The sequence below is a fragment of the Thamnophis elegans genome, chromosome 8, assembly GCF_009769535.1.
Source record: "Thamnophis elegans isolate rThaEle1 chromosome 8, rThaEle1.pri, whole genome shotgun sequence".
Lineage (NCBI taxonomy): Eukaryota > Metazoa > Chordata > Lepidosauria > Squamata > Colubridae > Thamnophis > Thamnophis elegans.
In genome coordinates, this window is record NC_045548.1 from 22,070,675 (window position 1) to 22,097,466 (window position 26,792).

Genomic DNA, 26,792 nt, shown 5'->3' on the forward strand with positions numbered 1-26,792 from the left:
TAGAATTTATAATCTCTCTTGGAACCACAGCCATTGCTCTTGAGACTCGCATTTACTGACAACAGTCTTTTACAAATACCTCCAGCAATCAGTTCTATTTTTACAGTTAGTAATTCTTGAGGAAGTCACAGAAGCATATATAAACTTCAGTGACAGCCTCTACAATTCCACTAGGGAAACTGTATAAATCCAGAAGTTCACCTACAGACAATATCATAGATTTTGCCAACCCCGTTGCTGAACTTCAGGAGTCAAATTAAAAGAAAAAGAAAAATTAGACTCCTGACTCAATCCATATACATTTTTACGTGTGAAACTTCTCCCAATTGTATAAATATATAGAAGACAAGAACAAGGTTTTTCTAGCCAGAAAAATACTGAATGTTTTGCTGAATTTTTTAGGTATTAAAAAAGGATTTAAGCATATATATGTCTCACTTTTATGTAACAGTTTTTAATAAAAAAATGATTTAGGCAGACTTAACATTTCTTCCAGCTTGTACTCACCAATATTTTTATTGCTGAAGTGTATAAGGATTTCAAATCACCGTATTATAGTAAAAGTTACCTGGGAACCAATAAAACAAAGATTCTCCTTTCCACTCTTTAGGTTTAACACATCATGTCTTCAGTTCCTAAAAGCATACTCATCTTTTCTAAAACTAACACATTTTCATTTTATTACTTTGTTATTCTTTTTTTTTAAGTCCTGGATTCCAGACTCTAGAGATATCAGTGTGGATTGAGTGAGCGATGGAGAATTTAATTTGAACATACAATAGGTATCATTCTGCCATTATCTTTATTTTTTTTAATTACAGTTTCATTTTTCTCCATAAAAATCCAAGGACATGTAGAAAGTGTTGGCCTATGGTTAATTCATGTGCAAAATTATTTATGTACAATAAGAAACCAAACTGGAAGCAAAATATGAACTTTAAGAAATGAACATATTCCATTAGATAAATGTAAAATATGAAAAAATAGGATAATGATATTTTTAAATACTGGTGCCTTTCTATAATCAGTGCTATAATCTAAATAACCAGAATGTTATTTAAGAATTAAAGATGTCTTAAGCCTTTAAACATTCAAAGAGATTGGTAGTTTTTAAGCCTTAATATCTCATTTTGGCTAAAATTACTTTTACTGTCCTCAATACCCAATTAATAAAGTCCCTGTCATGTATCTAATTTTAAAATATGTGAGGTAGTTACTTCATTTCTCCTTAGTATTTCATGATTGCAGGAGATGTTTAATTAGAAATGGTGTCATATAAATAAACCATGACTTACTGTGACTATATAAGATAAATGTCACACAAGCAGTTCATGAAGCTAAATTCAGTATTAATGCAGTATTAAATATTACTTTAACAGTAACCACAAAGGCATTTAAATATATCATTCTATGAAACTTGAATTAGATTTAATGTTCTGTAATATACAAAACTCCTGAACTATATATAATCCCATTTAGATATTATTTTCTAGTAATTTCTCTGCCTTTTGTTAGACTTCCTTTGTAGAAGAATTGCAGTTTTGCTGTTTTTGCCATCTAAAGAATACTTATATACAAAAATAACTTCTATTTGCAAAAGAACAAGTAAAATGGTTTGTATGCATGGTAGAGCTATATGGATTTCTATCTCAATATAATTTTTAATAGAGTATAATTTCCACTTCAATTACATAACATGTAAAACCTTACAATTAATAAATGCTACATGAAAAATATACTGATTGAGTGGTTCAGTGAAATGCGGTGGATATAGTATACTTGGATTTCAGTAAGGTATTTGACTGTTCACAACCTACTCTGTGGTAAGCTAAAACAATGTGGGATAAACAGCATCACCATCAGATGGATGTTTTAACTGGCTGACAAATAGCACTCAATGTGTAGTCCTCAATAGAACTACATCTACACAGAAAAATGTAAGAAGTGTGGTACTCCAAGGTTCTGATTTAGGCCCAGTACTTTTTAATATCTTCATAAATGATTTAGATGAGGGAATAGAAGGGGAACTCAACAAATATGCAGACAGCACTAAACTGGCAGGAATAACCAACACTTCAGAAGGCAGAAGACAGGCCCAACAAATTCAACTAACTTGTATCTATCTAATGCAAAAAAAATAATGTACATTTTTACATTTAGACAAAAAAAAAATCAAATGTGCAGGTATAGATTAGTGAAACCTGGCTCAAAAGCTATAACTGTGAGAGGGATCTTGGAGACTCAGATGACACTAAATATAAGACAGCAATTGTGCACAGCAGTCAAAAAAAGCCAACACAATCCTAGGTTACATTAACAGAGGGATAGAATTAACATTACGGGAAGTATTAGTATTGCTTTATAAAGCCTTAGTAAGACCACACTTAGAATATTGCATCCAGTTTTGGTCACTGTATTATAAAAAAGATGTAAAGACTCTGGAAAGTGGACAGAAAAGAGCAAAAATATGATTAGGGAGTTGGAGGCTAAAACACATGAAGAAAGGTTGGAGGAATTTGGTTTGTCTAGTCTAGTAAAAAGGGGTGATATGATAGCAGTGTTCCAATATTTGAGGGGCTGCACCAGAAACGAAGACAAGAAACAATGGATGGAAAATAATACAGGAGAGAAGTAACCTAGAACTAAGGAGAAATTTCCTAACATTGAGAACAATTAACCAATGGAATAGCTTGCCTTCAGAAGTCATGAGTGCTCCATCACTGGAGGATTTTAAGAGACTGGACAGCCATTTATCTGGAATGGTATATGGCCTCCAGCTTGTGCAGGGGGTTGGACTAGAAGACTTCCAAATTCTTTCCAACTCTGTTATTCTGATTCTTCACCATAGCTTCAGAGAGATACGCAAAGTAAGCTCAATATTTTTCTATTTGTGTTTAAAATGTTCTATGTATACATGGAAGAGTACATCACATTTTGACATATGATTTGCCACTTGTTTCTTTCTCACCAGGTGAAGAAACACATATTTGATACACATATTTGAAAGTGAAGAAGAAAAGATGGGGCAAAGCTCCAAACTACAATATATTAATATAGATATGAGTAGGATTCAAGCTGGTGTGTCCTGAGCATTATCTAAGTAAAATTTGTTTAGGTATTAGGACCTAAATTCCAGAATGGTGCTTATGTTTATCAAGGGAGCATCCATAAGCATGTTTAGATATTGCTAGACCACCATAGAGACTATTTTATAATAGACTAGTAATCAGTTACTCTTCCTAATTAGGAACCTGCAAATTAGAGGTAACAGTAATAACCAGCTTTCTGTAGCATTGGCATTCAGAAAGTTGTTAACAAGACTGCACCCTGCCCCCTTTTTTAAAATAGGTATGGCAGTTCAATGGTCATTACCTTAACTAAACAGGAATTCCAGCCCACTACACTTAAGACAGTTGACTCTGTTCCTGTATCAAGATGATGAAAATATTATTTTCGTCACTGAAGTTGCTTTCAGAAGACATCTACTGGCTCTTACTGTAGAGAAGAATTGCTTACAATTAACTACACCAAAACTAAAATTATGGTCTTTTCAAGGGAATTGAAATGCCGTAAGCATCAATGGCAAATGAACAACAATATTACAGACCAAGTTTCATCTTTTAAATATCTCAGCACACTATTCCAGCAATCCAGCAAGAACTAATTAAAACTATTTCTAATACAGCTAATATTAGTGCTAAAGCTACACTCAGCTTTTTTTGATGCTACAGGAGGTAAGAATGCACTTGCTACCATAACACTTTTCAAAGCTAAATCTGTCTCCAAAATGTTATATGGTTTGCAGGTATGTGCATCCAGTAACCTAAAATCCCTTGATACAATGCAGCACAAATTCTTGAGAATGCTTCACTCAGAAACTGGGTCGAGTTCCTTGGATTTCAGGGCCCATGTAAGTGGCTCTATTTTGGGCTTGAGCTTCAGTTTTCCAGTAATTCCCCAACTTTCATGATTCTTTTTAATAATTTTCCCCTGTTTGGAAGCTAGGTTACAAAGTGTCTTACCGTATATCATTATGTTTCCTAGCTTTGGGAATTCCAAAAGCTATAGCTGTAATGTAGCAGCAGGGGATCACATATCTCTTCACATAGAACAGGAGATATCAGGCCACCGTCACTGGCATTATATAAACGGGAGATCTTTCCAGCCAGCAAGCTAACGTCACCTGCGATCGCATCATAGAAATTCCTCTTTAATCTCATTTAATGTCTTGCCCTCTGCATTATCGGAAATAACTTATAATAATATTCCTTTGTAGATCAAACCTGTTTCTGTGCTTTGGAGGAACCTGAGATCCTAGCATACATGTTCCTTTGATACTTTATAGTAAGCTACATTCGATCTTTATACTTTCATTTGACAATAGACATCTCTTCTGTCTGGAGGACAACCCTAGTTGTTCCTTGCTACCAACAGTTTCAAGAGAGCTGCAAAATTTCTCAACTGAAGTTGCTCTATGTAGAAAAGTATTTTGTTAATTTTATGATTTCATACAGTATACATAAACTTATGTTCCTGTGTTATTACCTAATACTAAGATATTAAATAGATATTGACCCAGCAATTCAAAAGCGGGCAACCACAAGTAGATAAATGAGTTTAGCTCATTAAGAAGAGACTGGACATCCATTTGTCTGGAATGGAAAAGGTCCCCTGTTTGTGCAGGTGTTGGACAACTTAATGGGGACAGGAAATGAGATTTTAACTGGTTTTTTCCCAGGCAGTGGTGATGTCACCATTCCATCATTTCAACCCAAAAGCGCTTTGGTACTCAAAATATGACAGCAGTAGTAGTAGTAATAGTAGTAGTAGCAGCAACAGTGATAGGTAGAGTTCTAGCATTTTATTTTAATTTTTTTAAATTATTAATGTAATTATTTGTTTTTTAGCATTCAGGTGCCACTTTTAATATCCTACTATCTGTAATTATTGTACTATAACAACATATACTCCTGATAATATCCTAGCAAGTTTTCCAGCTTCTAAGCATTTTATTCATCTTTGTGAATACTGTCTGTATTTTCTGTCATGGTTTTCTGCTTGTTGCCTCTGACTCTTTTAAGATGTCAACATTTAATTTGGTGGTCAGAGACTATAATGAAAACAAACAAAATCTTGTAATCTCCCAAAGCGCTCAGACTGCCCATGGCATGCTCCAAAAAATGCAAAATGTAACTGCTGGCCAAAGAATCTGGGGAACAAGACTCAGAGAAAATATTTGATCTTTAAAAACAAGACCCCTGACAAAATGTGCTGCCACCTTTTCAATAAAGAAATGTTTTTAAATGCTGCCTTGGACTTAGACCCTGCCTCATTTTTTTTTCTCTTTGATGTCAACAAGTTACTGCAAGGTTAAAAGACCACACTTTCATTTAGAGAAAAGTTATCAAGCAGATTTATCTGCAGTTTGCAGATGTTGGTGGAAGTCACTATTCACGCATATAGTTGACATAACTAACCCAAGGTTGTCATCAAGGAAAAATGTCCATAATGTCCTGAAGCAGGATTGTAGGTTTTTTTCCCTCAGAAGAATCTCTAAATGGACTGGGTAAACAAGCAATAGATGAAAAATATCCAAGTACAGGTGTTGGTGCACAAAATGCAACCCTCCTGGAATATAACTGGCATCATAATAAAGGAGACTATCAAACCAGGCATAGAAGCAATTATTCTGACAAGAAGAGGCAAAAATCCTAGTACAGTGATGGCGAACGTATGGCACGTGGGCCACCAATGGCACACATAGCCATTTGTAAGGGCACGCGAGGCGCTGCCCTGTCAGCTGGCCAGTGCGCATGCACCCGCTGGCCAGCTGAGTTCACTCTTTTTTAAAGCCATTTTTCACTCTCCCCAGGCTCCAGAGGCTTTATAGGAGCCTGGGAAGGGCGAAAAGAGCCTCCCCCACCCTCTGGAGAGCCTCTGGAGGCTTCATGAGCTTCCCTGAAGCTTCCGGAGTGCAAAAAACGGCCCTACAGGCAAATTGGAAGTTTAGGAACGGACTTCCTGTTTGCTCGGAGGGTCATTTTGACTGCTCCCGAGGCTTCAGGGAAACCTTCTGAAGGTCCCTGAAGCCTTCGGAGCACTCAAAACAACCCTCCAAGCAAACTGGAAGTGACTTCCGGTTTGCTCAGAGCGTCGTTTTGACTGCTTTGGAGGCTTCAGGGAAGCCTCCTGAAGCCTCCGGAGGGCTTCCGGGAGGGCGGGGAGGCTGTTTTCACCCTCCCCAGGCTCCTATAAAGCCTCTGGAGCCTGAGGAGGCTGAAAAAAGCATGCAAAAATGGGGGGTCGTGCCTGTAGTGCGTGCATGCACACTGGGGGGGTCACACATTGCATTATGGGTGTGGCACACCCGCACACAACCACCTGCACTCCCCCCACTTATGACACTCAAGTCAAAAAAGGTTCGCCATCGCTGCCCTAGTATGTATCATTTGATCAACAACATAGCGGAGAGAATGTTATGAGAATACTAGATGCAGTGGTGTGTGTCTTGCTCGATGTGTACACAGATAGAGCGATATGAATTATCTCTGAATCAGAGATGTGGAAACTGTGGGGGGGGAGGGGTGAAGACACATACCCAGAAGCAATAGGGAAAGATCAGGGTGGGGATTTTTGTTTGTTCTCTTTTCTAAAAAATTGAAAATAAATAAATTACAAAATATTTCCAATTTTTTTTCTTTTAAATGCCACATAGCATGGCTAAAGCGTCAAATAAAGTGGACCATGTTTGGAAATACAACAAATTATAATCATAATAATTAACATGTAAAAAGATAGAAAAGCTTGTCACAACAGAAGATTTCAGATACCCATGACACTGGAAAAACAAAAATAAAGTCTCAGGAAAATGAAAAGACACAGCATTCCTAAAACCTGATAGCTTAATGTTCTTAAAATTAAGAACATTTTAAAATAAATTCATGCCAGCTTACAATCAGTGTCAGAACCAAATATATTTTCAATGTTATATAAGAAACAAATCATTATAATCCAACGCATTTAAAAGTCACCAGATTGGGAAGAGTGATTTAAAATTGTGAAATCCTCATAATACTTGCTTCAGGGAAGATTGCAAATCAACATAGGGAATGAGAAAAAAATAATACTAATTAAAATTTTAAGAATAGACATAAATAATGTTCAGAATCAAAATAAAATTTTCAAAGTTGTTTGTTCTGAACTTCAAGAACAGTTCAGTAAAAATTCAGTAAAAATCTTTATTTATCTATCTGCCTATCTATCCATTCCATAGACCAATGATGGGATTCAAAAATTTTCACTACTGGTTCTGTGGGCATGGTTTGGTGGGCGTGGCAGGGAAAGGATACTGTAAAATCTCCATTCCTACCCCATTCCAGGGGAAGGTTACTGCAAAATCCCCATTTCCTCATAATCAGCTGGGACTCAGGAGGCAGAGAATAGATGGGGGCTGGACCAGTCAGAGGTGGTATTTTCCGGTTCTCCGAACTACTCAAAATATCAGGTACCGGTTCTCCAGAATTGATAAGAACCTGCTGAATACCACCTCTGCCACAGACAGCTTAAAATATGTAAAATACAATTTCTTTCTATTTTTAAGAGAAGCCACTTTCTTTAAATAGACATTTGGAAAATGTGGTGTGATTTGTGCTTAAAAATCCTTTAAAATTATGTACCCTCTCCTTTTAGAGGAACTGTGTCTAACCCCAGCCCAAGGGATGCATGTAGCCCTGGACAGCTAGTAATGCAGCTCCACAAAATTTACACATTAAAATAGTATACTGTATATTTGATATCCAGCTCAAGTTAATTCCTCTTCACTATATGGTCCAGGCAAGCCAAAAGGTTGGACTGCCATGATCCAGAGCATATCTACAAGCATCTTCAAGAATATCCCACAGTTTCATCTCCATTTCTTCTCCAGAAGTTATTTCTTTTTGTCTAACTTGGCTTTGATATTGTATTAAAAGAACGATAGGGAAAAGGCTAGCCATTGAGCTAGCAATAAGAGTTTTACATTCATGTTAATACAATCATATTGCAGTTAAAGTTATTTACTATTCTTCCCTCTGCCCTCACTAATATTTCAACTGTTCCTCTCCTTTTATGTGGCTACAGGGATAAACTATTTCAAATACAATGGGTAGCAGCTTGAGTCTTTTCTGGTTTAGGTTTTATATTTTCTCCATACAATCTGGATGAGTATCTTCTTAACATACTTATGTACGAATTCAAATGAAGAAAACAGATTTTCCTCACCACAATATAACACCATCTATTTATAAATTGCCATTTCTGAGGGGAAAAATATCTAGATATAGATTGGGTGCTTATTGGTCCCATGAAAGAAACAACAAGAGAAAAATCAGTTTAAGATACAATTGATATTATATGCTATTTATTTAAAGTCAGCTTTTAATTGGCAAACTTGTCTGTCACATTATAGTCTTCTATACATATATGTAGAAAATCTATTAATTTTAATGGAATCTACTCCCAAATAAGCACAGCATAAGCAAACACCCTTTCTAAGACTGTAGAGCATATTTTTCCCTATTTATTTTGGATGGCTCGATGATAATAAGAGCCAATGTGGGAAAATGGTTAAGATATATTAGCTAGAAACTTGGGAAATCTAGTCGCATTTTAGGCACAAAGGCAGCTGGGTGATATTGGGCCATTCACTTTTTCTCAGTCCTAGGACAGAGGGAATGGCAAATCAATTCTGAAATCTTGTCTAGAAAAGTGCAGCAACTTGTCAAGGCAGGAGTGCCAGGACTCACTATTGATTCGAAGGTGCATGAATGAACACGGATGATGATACTGAAGATTATGATAAGGTGACCAGACATCCCGCTTTCGGCGGGACAGTCACGATTTTTAATAATTTGTCCCGTGTCCCGCAGCATGTTCAAAAAGTCCTGATTTTCCAAAAGAAAGAAAACAATTTTAAAAAGGACGCCGTTAAAAAAAAGTTTTTATTTGTCTGAAGTGTCGTTCCCGATGTGGCCTTTAGAGGGCAGTGGTTTCCCTCTCTCCACTCAGCTCCTTCCCCTCCTGGACATGCGCACGCTGACACACACCGTTTTTCTGCAGGCAGCACAGCGAGGAAGAGGCTCGGTCACGGGCCAAGAGGCTCAGCCGTCTGAAGGTTTTTCTTTTTTTCTTTTGCCCGCTTCTCTCGGGCGCCACTCTCCCTACAGCCATTTCTCCCTCTTTCTCCTTTTTGTCCTTTCTCCCCCTTCCCCCCAAAAAGAGAATGAGAGAGAGAAAGAGGAGATGTGGGAGATAGTGGGATCGCTGGTTTCTGAGCTTGGTGAGTAAGGATCCCCCACCCCACCGCCTCTTAAGGAAAGAGGAGGTATGAGGCAGATCGTGGGATCGCTGCTTTCTGGGCTTGGTGGGCAAGGATCCCCCATCCCACCTCCTCTTAAGGAAAGAGGAGGTGTGGGGCAGATCGTGGGATCACTGCTTTCTGAGCTTGGTGAACAAGGATCCCCCACCCCACCTCCTCTTAAGGAAAGAGGAGGTATGAGGCAGATCGTGGGATCGCTGCTTTCTGGGCTTGGTGAGCAAGGATCCCCCATCCCACCTCCTCTTAAGGAAAGAGGAGGTGTGGGGCAGATCGTGGGATCACTGCTTTCTGAACTTGGTGAGCAAGGATCCCCCACCCCACCTCCTCTTAAGGAAAGAGGAGGTGTGGGGCAGATCGTGGGATCGCTGGTTTCTGAGCTTGGTGAGCAAGGATCCCCCACCCCACCTCCTCTTAAGGAAAGAGGAGGTATGGGGCAGATCATGGGATCGCTGGTTTCTGAGCTTGGTGCAGCAAGGATCCCACTATCTTACTATTTTATTTTTCTTTATGCACACTGAGAGCATATTCATCAAAGACAAATTCCGTGTGTGTCCAATCACACTTGGCTAATAAACTATTCTATTCTACTTAATAGAATAGAATAGAATAGAATAAACTATTCTATTCTACTAAAAGAGCCAAGGTGGCGCAGTGGTTAAATGCAGCACTGCAGGCTACTGCTAGATCAGCAGGTCAGCGGTTCAAATCTCACTGGCTCAGGGTTGACTCAGCCTTCCATCCTTCCGAGGTGGGTAAAATGAGGACCCAGATTGTTGGGGGCAATATGCTGACTCTCTGTAAACCGCTTAGAGAGGCCTGAAAGGCCTATGAAGCGGTATATAAGTCTACTGCTATATTGCTATTACTTTACTCATTTCTATTTCAATTCTAACAAGGAGTTTAGCTTCTCTCTCTTGAAAATGTAAGCCAGCATAAGGCATTATAATGCAAGCTAGCCTTAACTTTCAGTTCATTTAGTGACCAAACTTACAATGGCATTGAAAAAAGTGTCTGATGATGATTTTCACATTTAGCGACCATTTTCACACTTAGTGACCATTGCAGCATTCTCATGGTCACGTGATCAAAATTTTGATGTTTGGCAACAGATTCGTATTTATGATGGTTTCAGTGTCCTGGGGTCATGTTTGACAAAATATAAAATTTTTAATCAAGCCCTCCCCCCCCCCCGGTCAATGGTGTCCCTCTTTACCAATCTGAAAATCTGGTCACCTTAGATTATGATTATTAAACAGTTAATAATTTAAACCTATTGCAAAGCTTATCAACCATTTTCATTTGTTCTTTACTTTAAAGCAAAAGAAAACCATGCTATCAACCTTTGCAAAACTAGCACATTTTCATGACAGGGTTAGAGGTAAGATAGGGGGCTACAACAACAACAACAACAACAACAACAACAACAAAACAGTTGGTTGTCTGTTCCCCAAATGTCACCTTACATGTATCAAGTGACAGGTGTTGTCAGATATTAAAGTGAGGTGATAATAAACCACTAGCTATATTAGGGAAACCCAGATGATTTTACAGATTATTATAGCAAGAATAAAATAAAGATTATAATCTAAGTCACCTAAGCACTTTTCCTTCACTGGTAAGGCTATAGAGGCTTAAATATACAGTCTTCCTGAAGAAGAAATCATCAGGGATATGAATCAGAATTCTGTGGAAAGAGGCTTGTAGGCCTAAAAGAGACTTCACTTTGCATTAAGTGGTTACAGCAGATACTGGTATTTTAATTATACACTTTTATGAACATCTAATTTAAACCTCGTCATACATATTGATGAAAATATACATTTATAATTGGTGACATTCATTTACATAATTTATGTTCTGGATTATCATACCATAACTTTCTATAACAACAGATAACTTGAGTCCTTAGCATATTCATTATAAATCTTTCCTGATATATTTATTTCCTTCTTGTGACCACTAATGTCCAACCTTCAAAGTTGTCTTATAAGTTTTTTTCCAAACATAAATAAATGTTTCTCACAGGAAGATTTCTTTTTTAACTTAAAGTTCTTAAATCAAGTTCATTTGAGTCCTTAATCTTTTTTAAACTTTATTTTTTTAAAAAAATCACTAATCATCCTTTTGCTGTATGTTGAAAAACTTTTTTATAGATATCAGATTTAGAAAGTTTTTTTTTTTAAAAGTATCGAAGAAAATAGTGATTTCATTAACTATTGATTCTCAAACTACTCAATCTTTCAGATGCAGTGGGGGGAAAGTGCAAAGTGATTAAAAGGTCAGCCTCAGTCTAAACTAGAGCCCATATAAACTACATTAACAGCTATAAGCACAATGGGATCCTGCAACTTTCAGTTGGCAACAAGTTGACTGCAAAAATCAGTTCCTGCCATACGTTCATTATAAAATAGATATTCAGAGTACATGTAGATAAGCTTAAGATCTCTTTCTTAAGAAAAATTCTGGAAATCCAAATCCAGCATTTACATACCATTTTCAGCCACAATATTATCTCTCTATTTCTATTTCCTTTATTTCACAGGAAGCCCTTCTTTTCTCACTTTGGATTTAATTTTTTTCACTGCTTTTTATAAATTGAGAAACTTCATAATAAAAATGTTTTATTGTATTCAATGGGTGAGTGTTCTTCAATTCTTTAAGAATGAGGTTTTAATTATAAATTTAAGGTTTAGGGGAAAACATTCAGCAAAGGGTGATTGGGGTGCTGATTTTAGAAAGTTTTAGGATTCAGATGGACTCAAATTAATGACCTTGAAATTAATTGAACCCTTCCTATGTGAAACTTTTCATGTTTACATTTAGGAACAAAAATAACAGTTAAGATGACTTTAAGGTTGATCACTAAAAGGAAACAAATATATTAGTGGATCTAATGAAAGGGAATGAATACTGAATTAAGAAATAATTTCAAAGATAGCCACTATTATAGATAAACTGAATGGAATCATGGGAAAGGAATAAGTTTCATTACATAAAACTGAAATTGATTTCAATGTGCATTTTAAAAAAAAGATGAAATGCTGGATATAGAAATGAAACCAGCTGATGTTTTAATAATTAAAGACATGCAAATACTAAAGTAGAAGAGTGATGCAGAGAAAGGGCCTTGTTAAAATTATCAATTATTTTATAAGAGGAGACAGTGAGAATATAAAGTGTGACTTGGATATTCTGTTTATAGTGGACTTGTTAAAGTTTTCAACAACTTTGAGACAAGAAACAGAGTGTGAAAAGAAAAGAGATGTTAGGATGTTATCTGGAGAAAATAAGATTGTTGGAAGAAAGGAAACAATACAAAGTTGGTTTATTTGATCAAGGTTAAAATGAATGGGTTGCTATTCCTAGTAACATTTAATAGATTCTTGCTTACTAGGACAGGATGAAGATATTGTACACGTTTTATATATCTAGAAGAAACGAGAGAATCCATGTGCTGCATTTTAAAAGCCTTCAATTAATAAAAGTAAGGGAAGGACTTCAAGTACATTTATTAGCTATAGTTTGTAACAGTTATGTTGTTATTTCTGATAACTCTTAATGAACTTCTGCTGATTAAGAGAGCACTGCTTTAAAGATTTGTTTGTGGATAATGGGTAATATTTGGGATGAAGCACTGTCTACTCTGTTTTAAGATATATTAATTAATTGTTAATGTTCATTTTATTGCTGGGGATGAAGGAGGATTCTTTTTCCTCCACTTTTTTATTTTTCTATTTTCTTGTCTATTTATGATTTTATCTTTTGTAATCTTAGATTTGATAAAATGTAGAGAGTTGTATTTGGAAATATACTGGCAACCAATGTACCATCTGCAACAAAGAAATAATAGCGATAAAATGGCTCTCAGCTTTTAGGATGCAGCCTACTGCATTTTGCATCAGTCAAAATTTTGAGGTAATGTTCAAGGGCAGTTCCAAATAGAGTTTACTGCAATAATCCAATTAAGAGGTAATGAAGGCATAAGTGACTGTTGCCAGGTCCTTCCACTCCAAATGAGATACAACTGACATATGGTGCTGAAGCCGAATTACTCTCCTGGCCATGGACTCTACCCTCTTTTTCAAGTAGAATGCAATAGAATACAAGTGACAGGTCTACTCTTTCAGGAACTGTATAATCTAATTTAGAACCAGCATAGATACTATCAAACCTAGCAGTTTCTGGACAAAGATGAACTTTGTGTTGCTAGGGTTCAACATCACTTTATTTGGTCCCATCTATTTTTTTTACTCATCTAAACATCTGGTGAGAACATCGACAGCAGCAGTGGAATGTATAGCTAGGATACATCCATATACTGATGATATCTCATCCCATACAACCAAAGATCTCACCAAAAAAAATGAGAAAAAGTGAAGGCTTTTCTGATCAATGCTTTCTAGTGATTAAAACTACATTTGTCTATCTTAATCATTGCTGGTACAGGCTTTTTCATTTTATTTAATTTCATTCATACTTCAGTATTCTTGTCCACACATGTATATTCCTTATCTGTTCAATGGGCATATGCCATTTGTACAGTATATAGAGAGGAGATCATAAGGAGGAATGCAATATTATAATATTAGAAGTCATATGAATGTATATGATACAGTCATAGGACTGTGCACACTTGGAAAGGGATTTGGATTTGCTTCAGGTATCTTGCAAAGACAGCACAACTCTATTATTCATTGAGACTGAGTGTGACTTTTATCATACATCTACAAGGCATTGAAAAATGTATGACACTGTTTCAAGAGTTGCACTAAACCTAATGAATACTTTCCTGTAAGCCTGAAAAAAGTTGGTCTGCTTTAATGTACAGCAGAGAAATACATAAGGTCCCATCTATTTTTTTTACTCATCTAAACATCTGGTGAAGAACATCTACAGCAGCTCCTGTCTGGCAGTGGAATGTATAGCTAGAATACATCCATATACTGATGATGTCTCATCCCATACAACCAATGATCTCACCAAAAAGAATGAGGAATTTTCTGTAATCCTCTGAAGTCTGTTCCTGCTTAGTGACTCTGCTACCGAGTGCATGCTTTGTGTTCATGCACACCTGAGGTGCGCCCACACAGCACTAAAAAAGGAACATTTTGAAGCCTTCCAAGTCTGCAAAGGTAAGTAGAACAGTGAGGGGAGAATCTGCTGTGCCATGCGATTTAGATTAGCTAGAAAGCAGGAAATCCGACGATTCTAATGAATATAAATCACGCGTCACAGCTGACCCTCGCCCAGCTGATTGTCAGAAATACCGGTTCACCCGAACTGGTAGTATTTTTTACAACTAGTTCATGCAAACCAGTACAAACTGGTAGCATTTCACCTCTGCATGAGATCTAAAACATTTCTTCAAAATAATTTTCAATATATATACAGCATACTTGATAAGAAGGGCTTCCGGGGGAGGGGCCTGTCGCCGTCGGCAGCTTAACCGAGCTGCCCCCAGAGTTCTGGTTCGTTATCTATTCAATATCAAGAAGATAACTCTTTTTTCAGACAAGAAAAAAGCAGTGAGGAATCTCAGCTGGTAAGAATCTTCTTTGAAGTTCACAGTTTGTTTCTTTTTGGGCTGTGAATGGAGGGGGAGGATCAACCCAAAGCTGAGTCATTCAACTCCGACCCGAACTTCTCGGCTGTTATCTACAGCACAAGACAGGACCCCCCCTCTTAGGACAATCTTTAGAAAACAGACTATTGAAAATCAATACGACAAAGACCAAACTTGTGAACTTTAAAATTTTTCTCTATCTGAAATACCAGCTTCAATGTTATAAAAACCTCTTTCGTTTAATTGTCTTCAAAATGGCGCTTACAGCTTTTGCATTTGTTATCTCCGGCTTCCTGGTACAGAATCAAAGGAATAACTTTTTATAATCTAATTAGACCTACTCCCTCAAAGCCTTCAAAGACTCTTTGTTGTTGATATAGAGACATTCCAAACATTCCAAACGGACTTTCTCTTTTGAAACCCTCCGTAAAACCCTTTGTAAAAAAAAAAAAAGGGGGGGGGGAGGAATTTCTTTTTCTCCAAACAGCACAGTGGATTAGCAATTTAGAATAAATAATTAAAACCAAAATATAATGGCATCCAAATCAACCTCTGTGAAATTACCTCCGAAAACGCCTCCCATACCTGGCACAAAGTTGCAGCCCCCACCCTCTATGCCCCCTAGTGGAGACGTACTAACAAAAGAATTTTTCTTGGAAATGTTCAAAGAATCCAGAGAACAGAACTTAGAAATGTTTAGAGAATCCAGAGAACAGAATCTAGAAATGCTTAGAGAGTTCAAAGATGAAATAAGGAATGAGATGGAAGTTCTATATGACAAATTCAATACTAGGGTCACTAAAATGAATGATGATATGATGGGAATAGTAAATGTGATAACAGAATATATTTCTGGAATGGAAGATAATTTAGAAATTCTCAATGAAGCTAAAACTAACCTGATATCCAAAACTGAAGTGGTGGAACAAAAAATTGATAATGCTGAAAAACAAATTATTATGATACAGTATAAGCAGATGGAGCTTGCATTAAGAGTGAGGGGCTGCGTGAAGAAAAGCAGGAGAACTTAAAGCAAATGTTTTCTGAAGCTTTTGACCGTCTGGTGGGAAAACCGGGATCCAATTTTGATTGGCAGATTGACAAGACTTTTCGTGTTAACTCGTGGGCGGCAAAACAAAGGCAACTCCCCCGAGATGTGGTAATATACTTTGTTACAAGAGAATCTAGAAATATGATACTACAAGAGTCCTATAATACTAAGCTTCAAATTGGTGGACAGGATCTGATTGTTTTGAAAGAAATACCACCTCAAATGCTAAGAGCCAGAAGAGATTATGCTTTTCTGGTGGAAGAGCTCAGAAAGCGTCAGATACAGTACAGATGGGATGCCCCATTCGGTATTATAGTTACAATGGACAAACAAAGATATCGTCTCAGTTCTGTATGGAAAGCTTGTGATTTCTATCATAAGATTCTGAAGATGGGATACCCTGAATCTTCGGGATATGGTGAAAAACCACGAGACGAACAAGATAAACAGCAAACCACACAACCATCAGATAAAATGTATCATCTCCCTCTCCCGGAAGGGCAAGGAGTCAAGGAAAAAAGATCCAACCGTATGACCACCAGACAAACGGATAAACAAGCTACTATGCAACAATCTCAACAATCGTTGGCCATTGATCAAGGAGCTACAGCGACAAGCTCAGAAGCTGTGGGAGGAGCCAAACCAAAGGTGAGACAGGCCTTGCGGGAGGCTCTAAAAAAGCTTCAGGCAACCAAAAATGACAACTAAGATTTTGACATGGAATGTTAACGGACTGAATTCTCCACAGAAAAGAAAGAAAATATTTCATTATCTCAAACAGTTCAAGAATGACATAATTTGTTTGCAAGAAACTCATATCAAATCAACCGATCAAAAATATTTGTTTAACCCCAAATTGGGCCAACATTTTGCGACCTCAGCCATGGAAAAGAAAAATGGCATAGTAGTATACTTAAGAAAAGACATTAAAGCTGAGCTAATTGAAGCAGATCCCTTTGGAAGATATATTGCATTAGATTTAATCTTAGAAGGGAAAAAGACGTTACTTTTGGGAATTTATGCTCCCAATCAACAACAAGACGGATTTTATAGAAATCTCCATGCTAAATTAGTACAGTGGGACTTTGAGTCTTGTATAATATTGGGTGACTGGAATGGCGTGATCGACACCAAAAGAGATAAGAAGACATCTCGCCCGAACACCAAATTCCGAGCTAAGTTACCCAAACCCTTTTTTGACATGCTGGATGACTTTGAATTGCGAGACGCTTGGCGCGAGAGGCATGCAGAAGAATATGACTTTACCTTTTTTTCCAACAGACATCAATCTCTTTCAAGGATCGATTTTATACTAATTACAAATGATTTACTTTGCAGGGTGAAGAAGACAAAGATTATGGCGAGAGTTCTCTCAGATCATAATCCAGTCTGGATGGAATTGGGAAGGGTAGCCCAGGCAAGAAGGTCCTGGAGGTTGAATGAAAACTTATTTAGATATGAAAAGTATGTTAATGACTGTAAAAAATTGCTATCGGAATATTTTGTTCTTAATATGAATAAGGGTACATCTATGGAATATGTATGGGATGCAAGCAAAGCGTATATGAGAGGAGTATTAATGAATATAAACAAAATACATAGACACAAACAAGGGCAAAAACGAAAAGAATTGGAAGAGGAAATTAAAGGGAAAGAGTCAGAATTAACATTGAATCCAGGAGATACAAAGATTAAGGAAACAATTTCTATACTAAAATCTCAGTTTGATATGCTGATCTCTGACCAGGTAGCCACCAGTTTATTATATGCTAAACATAATACTTTCTGCAACGCAAATAAACCCGGTAGGTGGTTGGCTTACCAGATTAGAAAAAAAAGGAAAGCTCGAAATGTATCCAAATTGTGTTACAGAGGGAAGGAAGTGTTTCAACAGGAAGAGATCCAAAAGGTATTTCGGGAATTTTTTACAGAGTTGTATAAAGGGGATAAAATTAAGGACATAGACATAGACAAATACCTAGATAAAGAGAAAATCCCCCTAGTTAGAGAAGAACATAGGCATAAGCTGAATCAACCAATAACCTCTGGGGAAATTCTGCAGGCAATTAAACAATTAAAGTTAGGGAAAGCACCAGGCACAGATGGTTTAACAGCTGTTTATTATAAAAATTTACAGTTAGAAATGGTAGAACCCCTCAGAGAACTATTCAATAAAATTCAATCGGGAGGGAAAGTGCCCCCTTCGTGGAAGACTGCGTTCATATCGTTGATACCCAAAGAAGACCAAGACCTTACCCAGCCAAAAAATTATAGACCTATTTCATTACTCAATGTAGATTATAAAATTTTTACTAAAATATTAGCAAATAGGCTAATGGTGGTAATTCAACAATTGATACATACCGATCAAACTGGTTTTATACAGGGCAGACAGATGAAGAACAACGTTAGATTAATTATTAACGCTTTAGAATACCTGGGAAAGAACAATCAAATCCCGGCCGCATTCATATTTTTGGATGCGGAGAAAGCCTTTGATCGAGTTAATTGGCAATTCCTGCTGAAGACATTGCAAAAAATGCAGATAGGAGATGGCTTTTTATGGTCAATTGGTGCAATATATCAGCAGCAAACAGCCCAGATCATTGTCAATGGAAGTCTGACAGACTCCTTTCAAATTGAAAAAGGTACAAGACAGGGCTGTCCTCTGTCCCCATTATTGTTTATTATAACTTTGGAAATACTGTTGAATAAGATACGGGGCTTGGGCGGTCTAAAAGGGATTAAGATTAGACAGCAAGAATACAGAGTCCGTGCATTTGCGGATGATCTGGTCATAATATTGGAACAACCACAGGAATCTAGTAGGGTCTTATTGAACACGATCAATCAATATGGTCAAGTCTCGGGATTTAAAATAAATCTAGGAAAAACCAAAATATTAGCTATAAATATGACTATCAAACAGAAGGAAGAACTGGGGGCGATGCTAAGATGTGAGGTAGTTAAAAAAGTTAAATATCTTGGAGTTAATATTTTAATCTCAAATGGGAAATTATATAAGCATAATTATGAACCACTTTGGCATAGTATACAGTTGGAGTTGAAAAGGTGGGAGAAACTGCATTTGTCCTTGCTGGGTAGAATAGCGGCAGTAAAAATGAACATTTTACCAAAATTCTTATTTCTTTTTCAAATGTTACCAATACTTAAAAGAGATGCGAATCTTTCAGAATGGCAGAAGGGTATCAACAAATTTGTGTGGGCAGGAAAGAAGCCGAGGGTAAAGATGAAAATAATGCAAGATGCACGTGAAAGAGGAGGATTGAAATTACCTAACTTAAAATTATACTACGATGCAGTGGCATTATCTGCAATTAGTGACTGGACTCATCTAACTAATGACAGAATTTTGAATATCGAGGGATATGACTTGTTATATGGTTGGCATGCTTACCTGTTAACAAAAAAATGGATAAGAAATTTAAAAATCATATCTTAAGAAATGCTTTATTGCGGGTTTGGAAAAAATATCAACATAAATTAAATGATAAATTGCCCATGTGGGCAATTCCTAGACATGCAATTGAAAATATGAATGTAGAACAAAAACACGATAGAACCACCTATAGATAACTTCTTATCTCAGAAAGAGGTTCACCCGAACTAAAATCTTTAGAGGTACTTAAAGAAGAGAAGGTAGTTCAAACGTGGTTTCAGTATGGTCAACTACAGGCTAGGTGGAAAACAGATCAAAAAATTGGCTTTGTAAAAGTTGAGGATAATTTGTTTAAACAAATAAGAGATCAAAGCTCAATGCATATAAAGAGGATATATAATGTACTAATACAGATGGATTCTGAAACGGAACTGATTAAGGATTGTATGATAAAATGGGCTCAGAATATTGAGGAACCAATAATGCTTGAAACATGGGAAAGAATCTGGGTAAGAAATGTGAAATTTACACAAGCACAAAACTTGAGAGAAAATTTTTATAAGATGTTTTATAGATGGCACTTAGATCCTAAAAAGTTTGCCTCTATGTATCCAAATGTTCAACCTAAATGTTGGAGATGTGGTTCTTTTGATGCTACATATATTTCATATATGGTGGACATGTCGTAATGTCAAGGCATTTTGGATAAAAATATGGTGGATCCTGCAAAACATCTTCAAAAGAAGGATAAAATTCACCCCCAAGTTGTTTTTACTGGGTATATGTATTGACTTTACAACAGTAGAGACTAATTTGGTTCTGTACTTAATAACGGCAGCAAGACTCTTGGTGGCGCAGTATTGGAAGAAGAAAGATTTACCTACAATTCAAGAATGGACTTTGAAAGTTATGAACCTAGCCGAAATGGCCAAAATTTCAGCATATCTCAAAGAACATTCAAACGAGAGATATAAACGAGACTGGAAAAAATGGATTGATTACATAAAAAGTAAATATGGGACTAAGAAACTCCAGATGGCTTATGCTTAGTATCAGTAACAATTTAAATTGTTTAAAATTTGGGTAACAGTAAGAAGCTGAGTTCAATGTAGAGATATTTTAGACTGTGATTGTCCAAAAGTTATACCACGTATGGTCTTTGGGAAGTCGGGGGGAGGGAAGGGAGGTGGGGATTTAGGGGGAGGGGGGAGGGGGGAAATACAATATGTGTTAAATTCCATGATTGCATTTGTATACTGTGGCTTTTTAATGTTAGTGCGAAAACAGAACAAACCGAATATACTGGAAGGTAATAGAAATATACCGAAGGAAAGAGTCGAGTGAAAGAAGAAGGAGGGTGGAGAGGGTGAGAGAGAGGAAGAGGAGAAGGGAGGGAGGGAATGGATTAGAGGGAGTGATAGGGTTAGGGTTAGAAAGAAGGGGAGGGGAAGTAGGCGTAGAGGGGTGTGTGAGAAGGAAGAATGAAAGTTGGAGGGGGTTGAAAGAGGGTGTATGGTGGGCCAAGGTGGTATATTGGGTTTGTATTGTAGAGGGCATTTTCTATATAAGTGAGGGCCGTGTTTATTATTCAATGTTATATGCCCTGATTAAGCACAGTAAATATGTGATTGTATAGAATGAAAACATAATAAAATATATATATTAAAAAAAAAAAGAATATATAAAATTTTTGTACCTAAATAGCAACAAGTAGGCATCTTGATATTTCAAGCCTTCTAATCTGGGCAAAGATAAGTCTTTTTACTCTTATTAGATTCTGCACTTTTTTCAGACTTATTCATTAGGTTTAATGTCTTTGCTTTATGATAGTGAGTACAATACTGCAAAAGACATGTGGGGTAAGGCAACTGATTGATTTCCATGTAAGCAGAGATAAATGGAACTGTAAACTGCAATAAAGGTAGCTTAATGTTAAATGCGTTCATGTTTGGCCTCAGTAAGAAAATTCAAAAAGTATTTGTGGTTGTACACTGAGATTTTTGGTTAAAAAACACAGCAGAAAATATTCCTTCATATATTTCCACTAATTTAATTTACCATCAAACAGCCTGAATTTTTTTGAGAGTTGTCTTTAGAAATATAACCACTGACATTAGATACAAATATCTTGTATGAGAACCCATACTAAATGTAAGAATAGGTGCAAGAAAGCCCTGTTATTTTCTACAGTAGAAATAATTTTGAGAAGGCCATGTATCTAAAGATATTCTGCTTTGGCATTTCTATTTAACAGCATATCGCTTGACATGAAGTAAAAAGAATTTATTAGTATGAAAGGGAAATCAATTATTCTTTCTAAGAGATGGTAGACTATCATCAATAGTTCTTTTATTGCTGCTCACAACTGGAACTATTGATCATGCTGTGAAGTCCTAGAGGGAACAAAGGTGACCTGCTGTCCTCCATTATTTTGGACTTCAATTTTTATCAATCACAGGTCAATGCAGGAGAATCTGGGAGACTAAATCATCTGGAAGGACCCAGTGATTCAATTATCTTTTAAGTACTTCTCTTTTTGCCCCTCCTTTTCATCGCCCAAATTTCTACTTTTTCAGAAGCAGAGACAAAACAGGAGGTTTCACACAAAAGGTGTTTTTTTATTTCTAAGCTGAGCAGGATGGTTCCAGCAAAAACAGAGTGTCATTTTCAATTCAGATTTAGAAAGGCACTGGTATGTCAGCTGCGCTGGCCTTAATTACCCTCTTCATTTGGGAAAAATAGAATGTTTTGCTGATGAAGGAGACAGCTGAGTTAGAAGTGCACATCAGCAGTCTATGTAATCTTAAATTAAGAGTTTGGCAAAACTTGGGAAGTTTTTTAGGTTGCTACATTAAATCAAACTTTCTAGGATGCAGTTTCTAAAAAAAAAGTTAGTATATACTGTTCCAGTTTCAGAAAACAGTTGATTTGTCTGGATCGTTGCTTTATTTTTGAAATAGCTAATCCAAAATTTAGTTCAATTTAGTTCAGTTGTAAATTTAGAATAACAGAGCTTTTGTTGTTCAATCTTTGGATCATAGATCCTTTTGGGTATCAACATAATAAATAATAATTTGGAACAAAACTAACATTATAAGCCATACGTACTTACCCACAGGAGACATTTCAGGCACTCCGGCAGTGTAAGGACCATCCAGAAATTTAGGCTCATTGTCATTGATGTCCTGAATCTTAATGACGAATTCCGACTCGGGCTCCACGGGTTTATTTGTCAGTCTATCTAGTGCTTGTGCACGGAGGGTGTAGTAGGCCTGTTCTTCCCGATCAAGCCTCTTTGTAGCATGAATATCCCCTGTGTTCTCATCAATAATGAAAATGGAACTTGCCCCCTCTCCTGACAAGATGTATTTGATGGAGCCGTCGCCTTTATCAACATCAGAGTGAAGCTGGTAAAAAAAATTGATGAGAGATGAGATTACAGGACAGTTGGCGATATGAATATATGTTTAAAAATAATCTGCATGTCATGCCTTAGTATATGAAATTGTTCTTGGGAAATTAAGGCAAAATGTTGAATGTGCACAGCATGTGGCAAATGATAGGAAGCTTTCAACTAACTCCCCTTTGTCAGACAGTGCCATGTCATATCCAATCTTATTTTCAAAAGCTGTCGGGTCAGATGAAGCTTTTTCTGAGAACACAGTTGATTTTACAAGCCTTGGTAATCTAACACAATTTACTCAAGAGTAATCCTGATAAAGCCAGCTGAAATCCTTTGAAGAAACACAGCCTGGGTTTTGCATTCCTTCGGGAAGCAATGTACCTGCTTGCTACATAAAACTTTTAATATTTAGGTTTCTCCAAGTCATGAAAAAATAAAACAATGAATAAGCATACAATCTCCATCCCCCTACATATTTATTACAGTGGTTTATTAATAGGAAGTATGTCTATTTCCACTTTGAAAGATCACAGAGCTGAACAGGAAGCATAAATAGTTCATCCTGACATCATTTTTATTTTTAAAAAGGCAGCATTTATAAACCATAAGCATGAAATAAATTTTATTAATGTATTTAAGTAGAGATACTAGCTAATCTACTTCATCAAGTTTCATTGTGATATCGTCTCCAAATCCGTCAGAACTTTAATCCTAATATGCTACTCCCTTCAAAAGACCAAGCTTTTGAGGGAATACTCTGTAAGTACAAAAAACTATCCATATGTTAGACTGTTTGTAACCTTCAATTAGATAAAATAGTTCATCACAAGACAACAATTTTTGAATCTAGGTACATCAAATATGCTGTCAAATAATTATGTAAAAAATCTGGGATCCATTATTCCTGTTGAAGTGAGATTTCAAAGATCCTCAGATAAATTTTATTTGCAAACTTGTGGTTACAGCACAAGTGTGTTACAGTGTGTGTATATATATGTTTATTTATTTATCAGCACAAATAAAACACACACACACACACACACATATATATATATGTGTGTGTGTGTCTGTGTGTATACATGCACATACACACACATACACACACACACACACACACAATGAATACTCAGGTATTCATGTATAGACCCAAAGAGAGGGGGAGAGAAGGGAGAGGGAGAGGTATGTGCAATATACTAGACAACCCACAGCAATAAGCAGGAATTGGTTGAAGAACTGTACATTGAAGAAAGTCATCATTGTCTCCATGAAATTGTAAAATGCAGATCAGAAAGAATAAAGAACATTGTAGCCTGCATACTAGCCTTTATCAAAACAGTTTTTGTTCAACACTGAAGGAACGTAGGCCAGATATAGTGACTTGTAATACTGAAGGAGAAAAATGATCAGATAGGATGGGAAGTTCTAACTTTCAGAGGAAGCAGTGGCAGACTGAAGATAGCTATATGAAAAATGGGGCCAATAATTATAGCAAAGAGTAAAGAGCCAATGAGTAAACTGGCTCTTTGGAACCTTCTCCAGAGAAGGAGAGGAGAGAAGATTGCCCACATGCACCCCGAACAGTTGCTCCTTGCACTGAGACCCCAAGGCAGCAATTTTGACTGCTGAGAGGCAACATAAAACTTGCTTATAAGTCAGTCAGTGACTTTGAAAGGACACTAACTTTGCAAACTATATTTTCTAAGCAAGTTTGGAAATTGCTTGTTAATACTTTTAATGTAATAAAGATCTTTGAATTGACAAGTATGAAAATACCAGCTACGTTTTCCTTCAGTTCTTACGGAAAGGAAATTTTAATCAAAAGGTTTTTTTAAAAAAATTAAATGAAATAAACAGCAAAAAGCTAAATAAAACAATAACATTAGAAATGGACTACAGGTATAGATACATTTGTAATAAGATTTTTGAATTAATTATAAAGAATTCTTCTCATGAGAAGTAGATTTGTTTGGATTTTTGCAAGATAAAATAAGCAATTTTAAAAAGTGGATAGTAGAGGGAACTATAGGTTTTAATTAAAGAAGAAAAATAATTAAAAAACTGATTAACACTTAATTAACTGAGATATAAAGCAATACAAAATATTGAAAATATTGAAGGGCACTTTTGAATAATTCAATCAGAATTTAGTATCAACAGGGTTAATAATAACATTTGCTTCAATGGATACAGCATGTTCAAAAGACATTACAGAAGAAATAGCAGATGGTGAATAAGATTTATTTCAAAGATAGAAATGGATCTGCAAATGATGGGCTGTGGGAATGAAATGGAAAGGGATGGTTCATTGGGCAAATCAAAGAAACTGACTGATGTTTGAAAACTCAAAAGAAAATAAAAATAATAAAATGAGAGTGATCTGGATAATTTTTTATAATGGGAATACAAAAGAGGTTTGTTAAAGCTTTCAAGAAACTTTTGAAAACAGACAAAGAAGAAATGAAATTATCAAATTCTAAAACATAACTTGAATGGATTAAAGATTAAGACCAGTAGAAGAAAAAGGAAGGAATATAAAGTTAGTTTATTTGATCAAGGTTAAAATAAGATATATTATCATTTTTTGTAACCCTTAATGGAATTTCTGCTCACGTTAGGGCCAAACAGTTGATGCTTTATGGATTTGTGTATAGATCAGAGATTGGATGTGAGATGAAGAGATAATTGGCCACAAAGAGTGGGTGAAGTATTACAAAACTTGTTAATATTTGTAGTGATAAGACCTGAAATTCATTTATTTATATATTTCATTTTTCTCTTTACTAGATTCTTTTCTATTGCATTTTCTTTCTCTTTTGCATCTTCTATTCTTTTTCTTCGTCCTTTCTTTTAGCTTATATTGTATTTTATTATTGTAATTAGGATTTGTCTGTCTGTCAATCTGCCTGTCTGTCTAGGAAGGGAAGTTTTATGAAATGAGGTCCCAAGAATTGAAATATTCCCACAAAAAGGAAAAACAAGAAAAAAATAAATTAGACAGCTTGGATATATTCAGAAGGCTCTAAAATGCTGAAGAGAAAGAAAGAAATGATGGGAAATAGAAAGAATACAAGATACAATTAACTTATGATGGGAATTGGGATTTGAATTTCCATCACCAAGTGATGTGGCCATAAAGCCGAATCACATTGATTAGTGACAGCAATCCCTGCAGTTCCAGTTACTAAATCCCATGTTTGTTACACAAGGCAACTTCTTGCTGGCTTCCTACAACCACATCAGCAGAGAATGAAGCAGAAAGCTGAAAGTAGCAGGTGGCTTGCATTGAGGCAGGCAGGCAGATAAGTGGCTGCTGCAAGGTGGGAGGAGGGTGCAAGGAAGAAAGGGACAGGGAGGATGTGCAGGCATGTGCGACGAAGGCAAGAGTCAGGAAGGATCTGTAAGGGTACAAGAGAAATGCAACGGTCATGGATAAGTGCAAGTGGCCAGCACAGATAGGATGATGGAGGCAGCACAGGTGAGGGAGACTTACCTTAATGACTCTCAGAAATTGTCTACTCCTGCTCTCCCTCACCTGGCAGCATATACTTGGCTGCCTGAATGCAAACCACCTGAATTCTAGAAAACCTCTATATTCCCTCCCAACTCTATGATATTTGATTCTTAATATTGATTTTATTAACATTGAATGTTTTATGTTTGACCTCTTTCATACATTCTTTAAAATGCCATCTGCAACTTTTTTCTTTAATAACCATGGACAAAAAAAGCAAAGAATAATAACACCCGAATAATATTCTGCTACTTCATCTTTAATATACTGATATCCCTGGTCTCATTTTAAATTATTTTTCTCCTTCTGTCTTATATGATATAATGTAATTAGAAGGATGGCTACAAACAGGGGAGAAAAAAGTCTCTGACAGAGAAGATAGATTGCCATCTGGATTGTCAGGCCAAAGCCTATAGATGGCATAATGAAATCTAATTGAACCCAATCCCTTATACCGAATGGACAGAACATTGCCAAACTAAAACTATAACCTTCTAACCTGTTAAATC

The 26,792-nt window shown here is 36.3% G+C and overlaps 1 protein-coding gene across 1 annotated transcript in view; it reads right to left on the reverse strand.

The window, feature by feature from the left end:
* LOC116511972 (cadherin-7) overlaps positions 1 to 26,792 on the reverse strand; it is a 109,524-nt gene that overhangs the window by 44,384 nt on the left and 38,348 nt on the right. Inside the window, exon 2 of the mRNA XM_032222233.1 lies at positions 22,482 to 22,776. Within this exon, the coding sequence (XP_032078124.1) occupies positions 22,482 to 22,776 (295 nt within the window). The remainder of the gene's footprint in view (positions 1 to 22,481; positions 22,777 to 26,792) is intronic.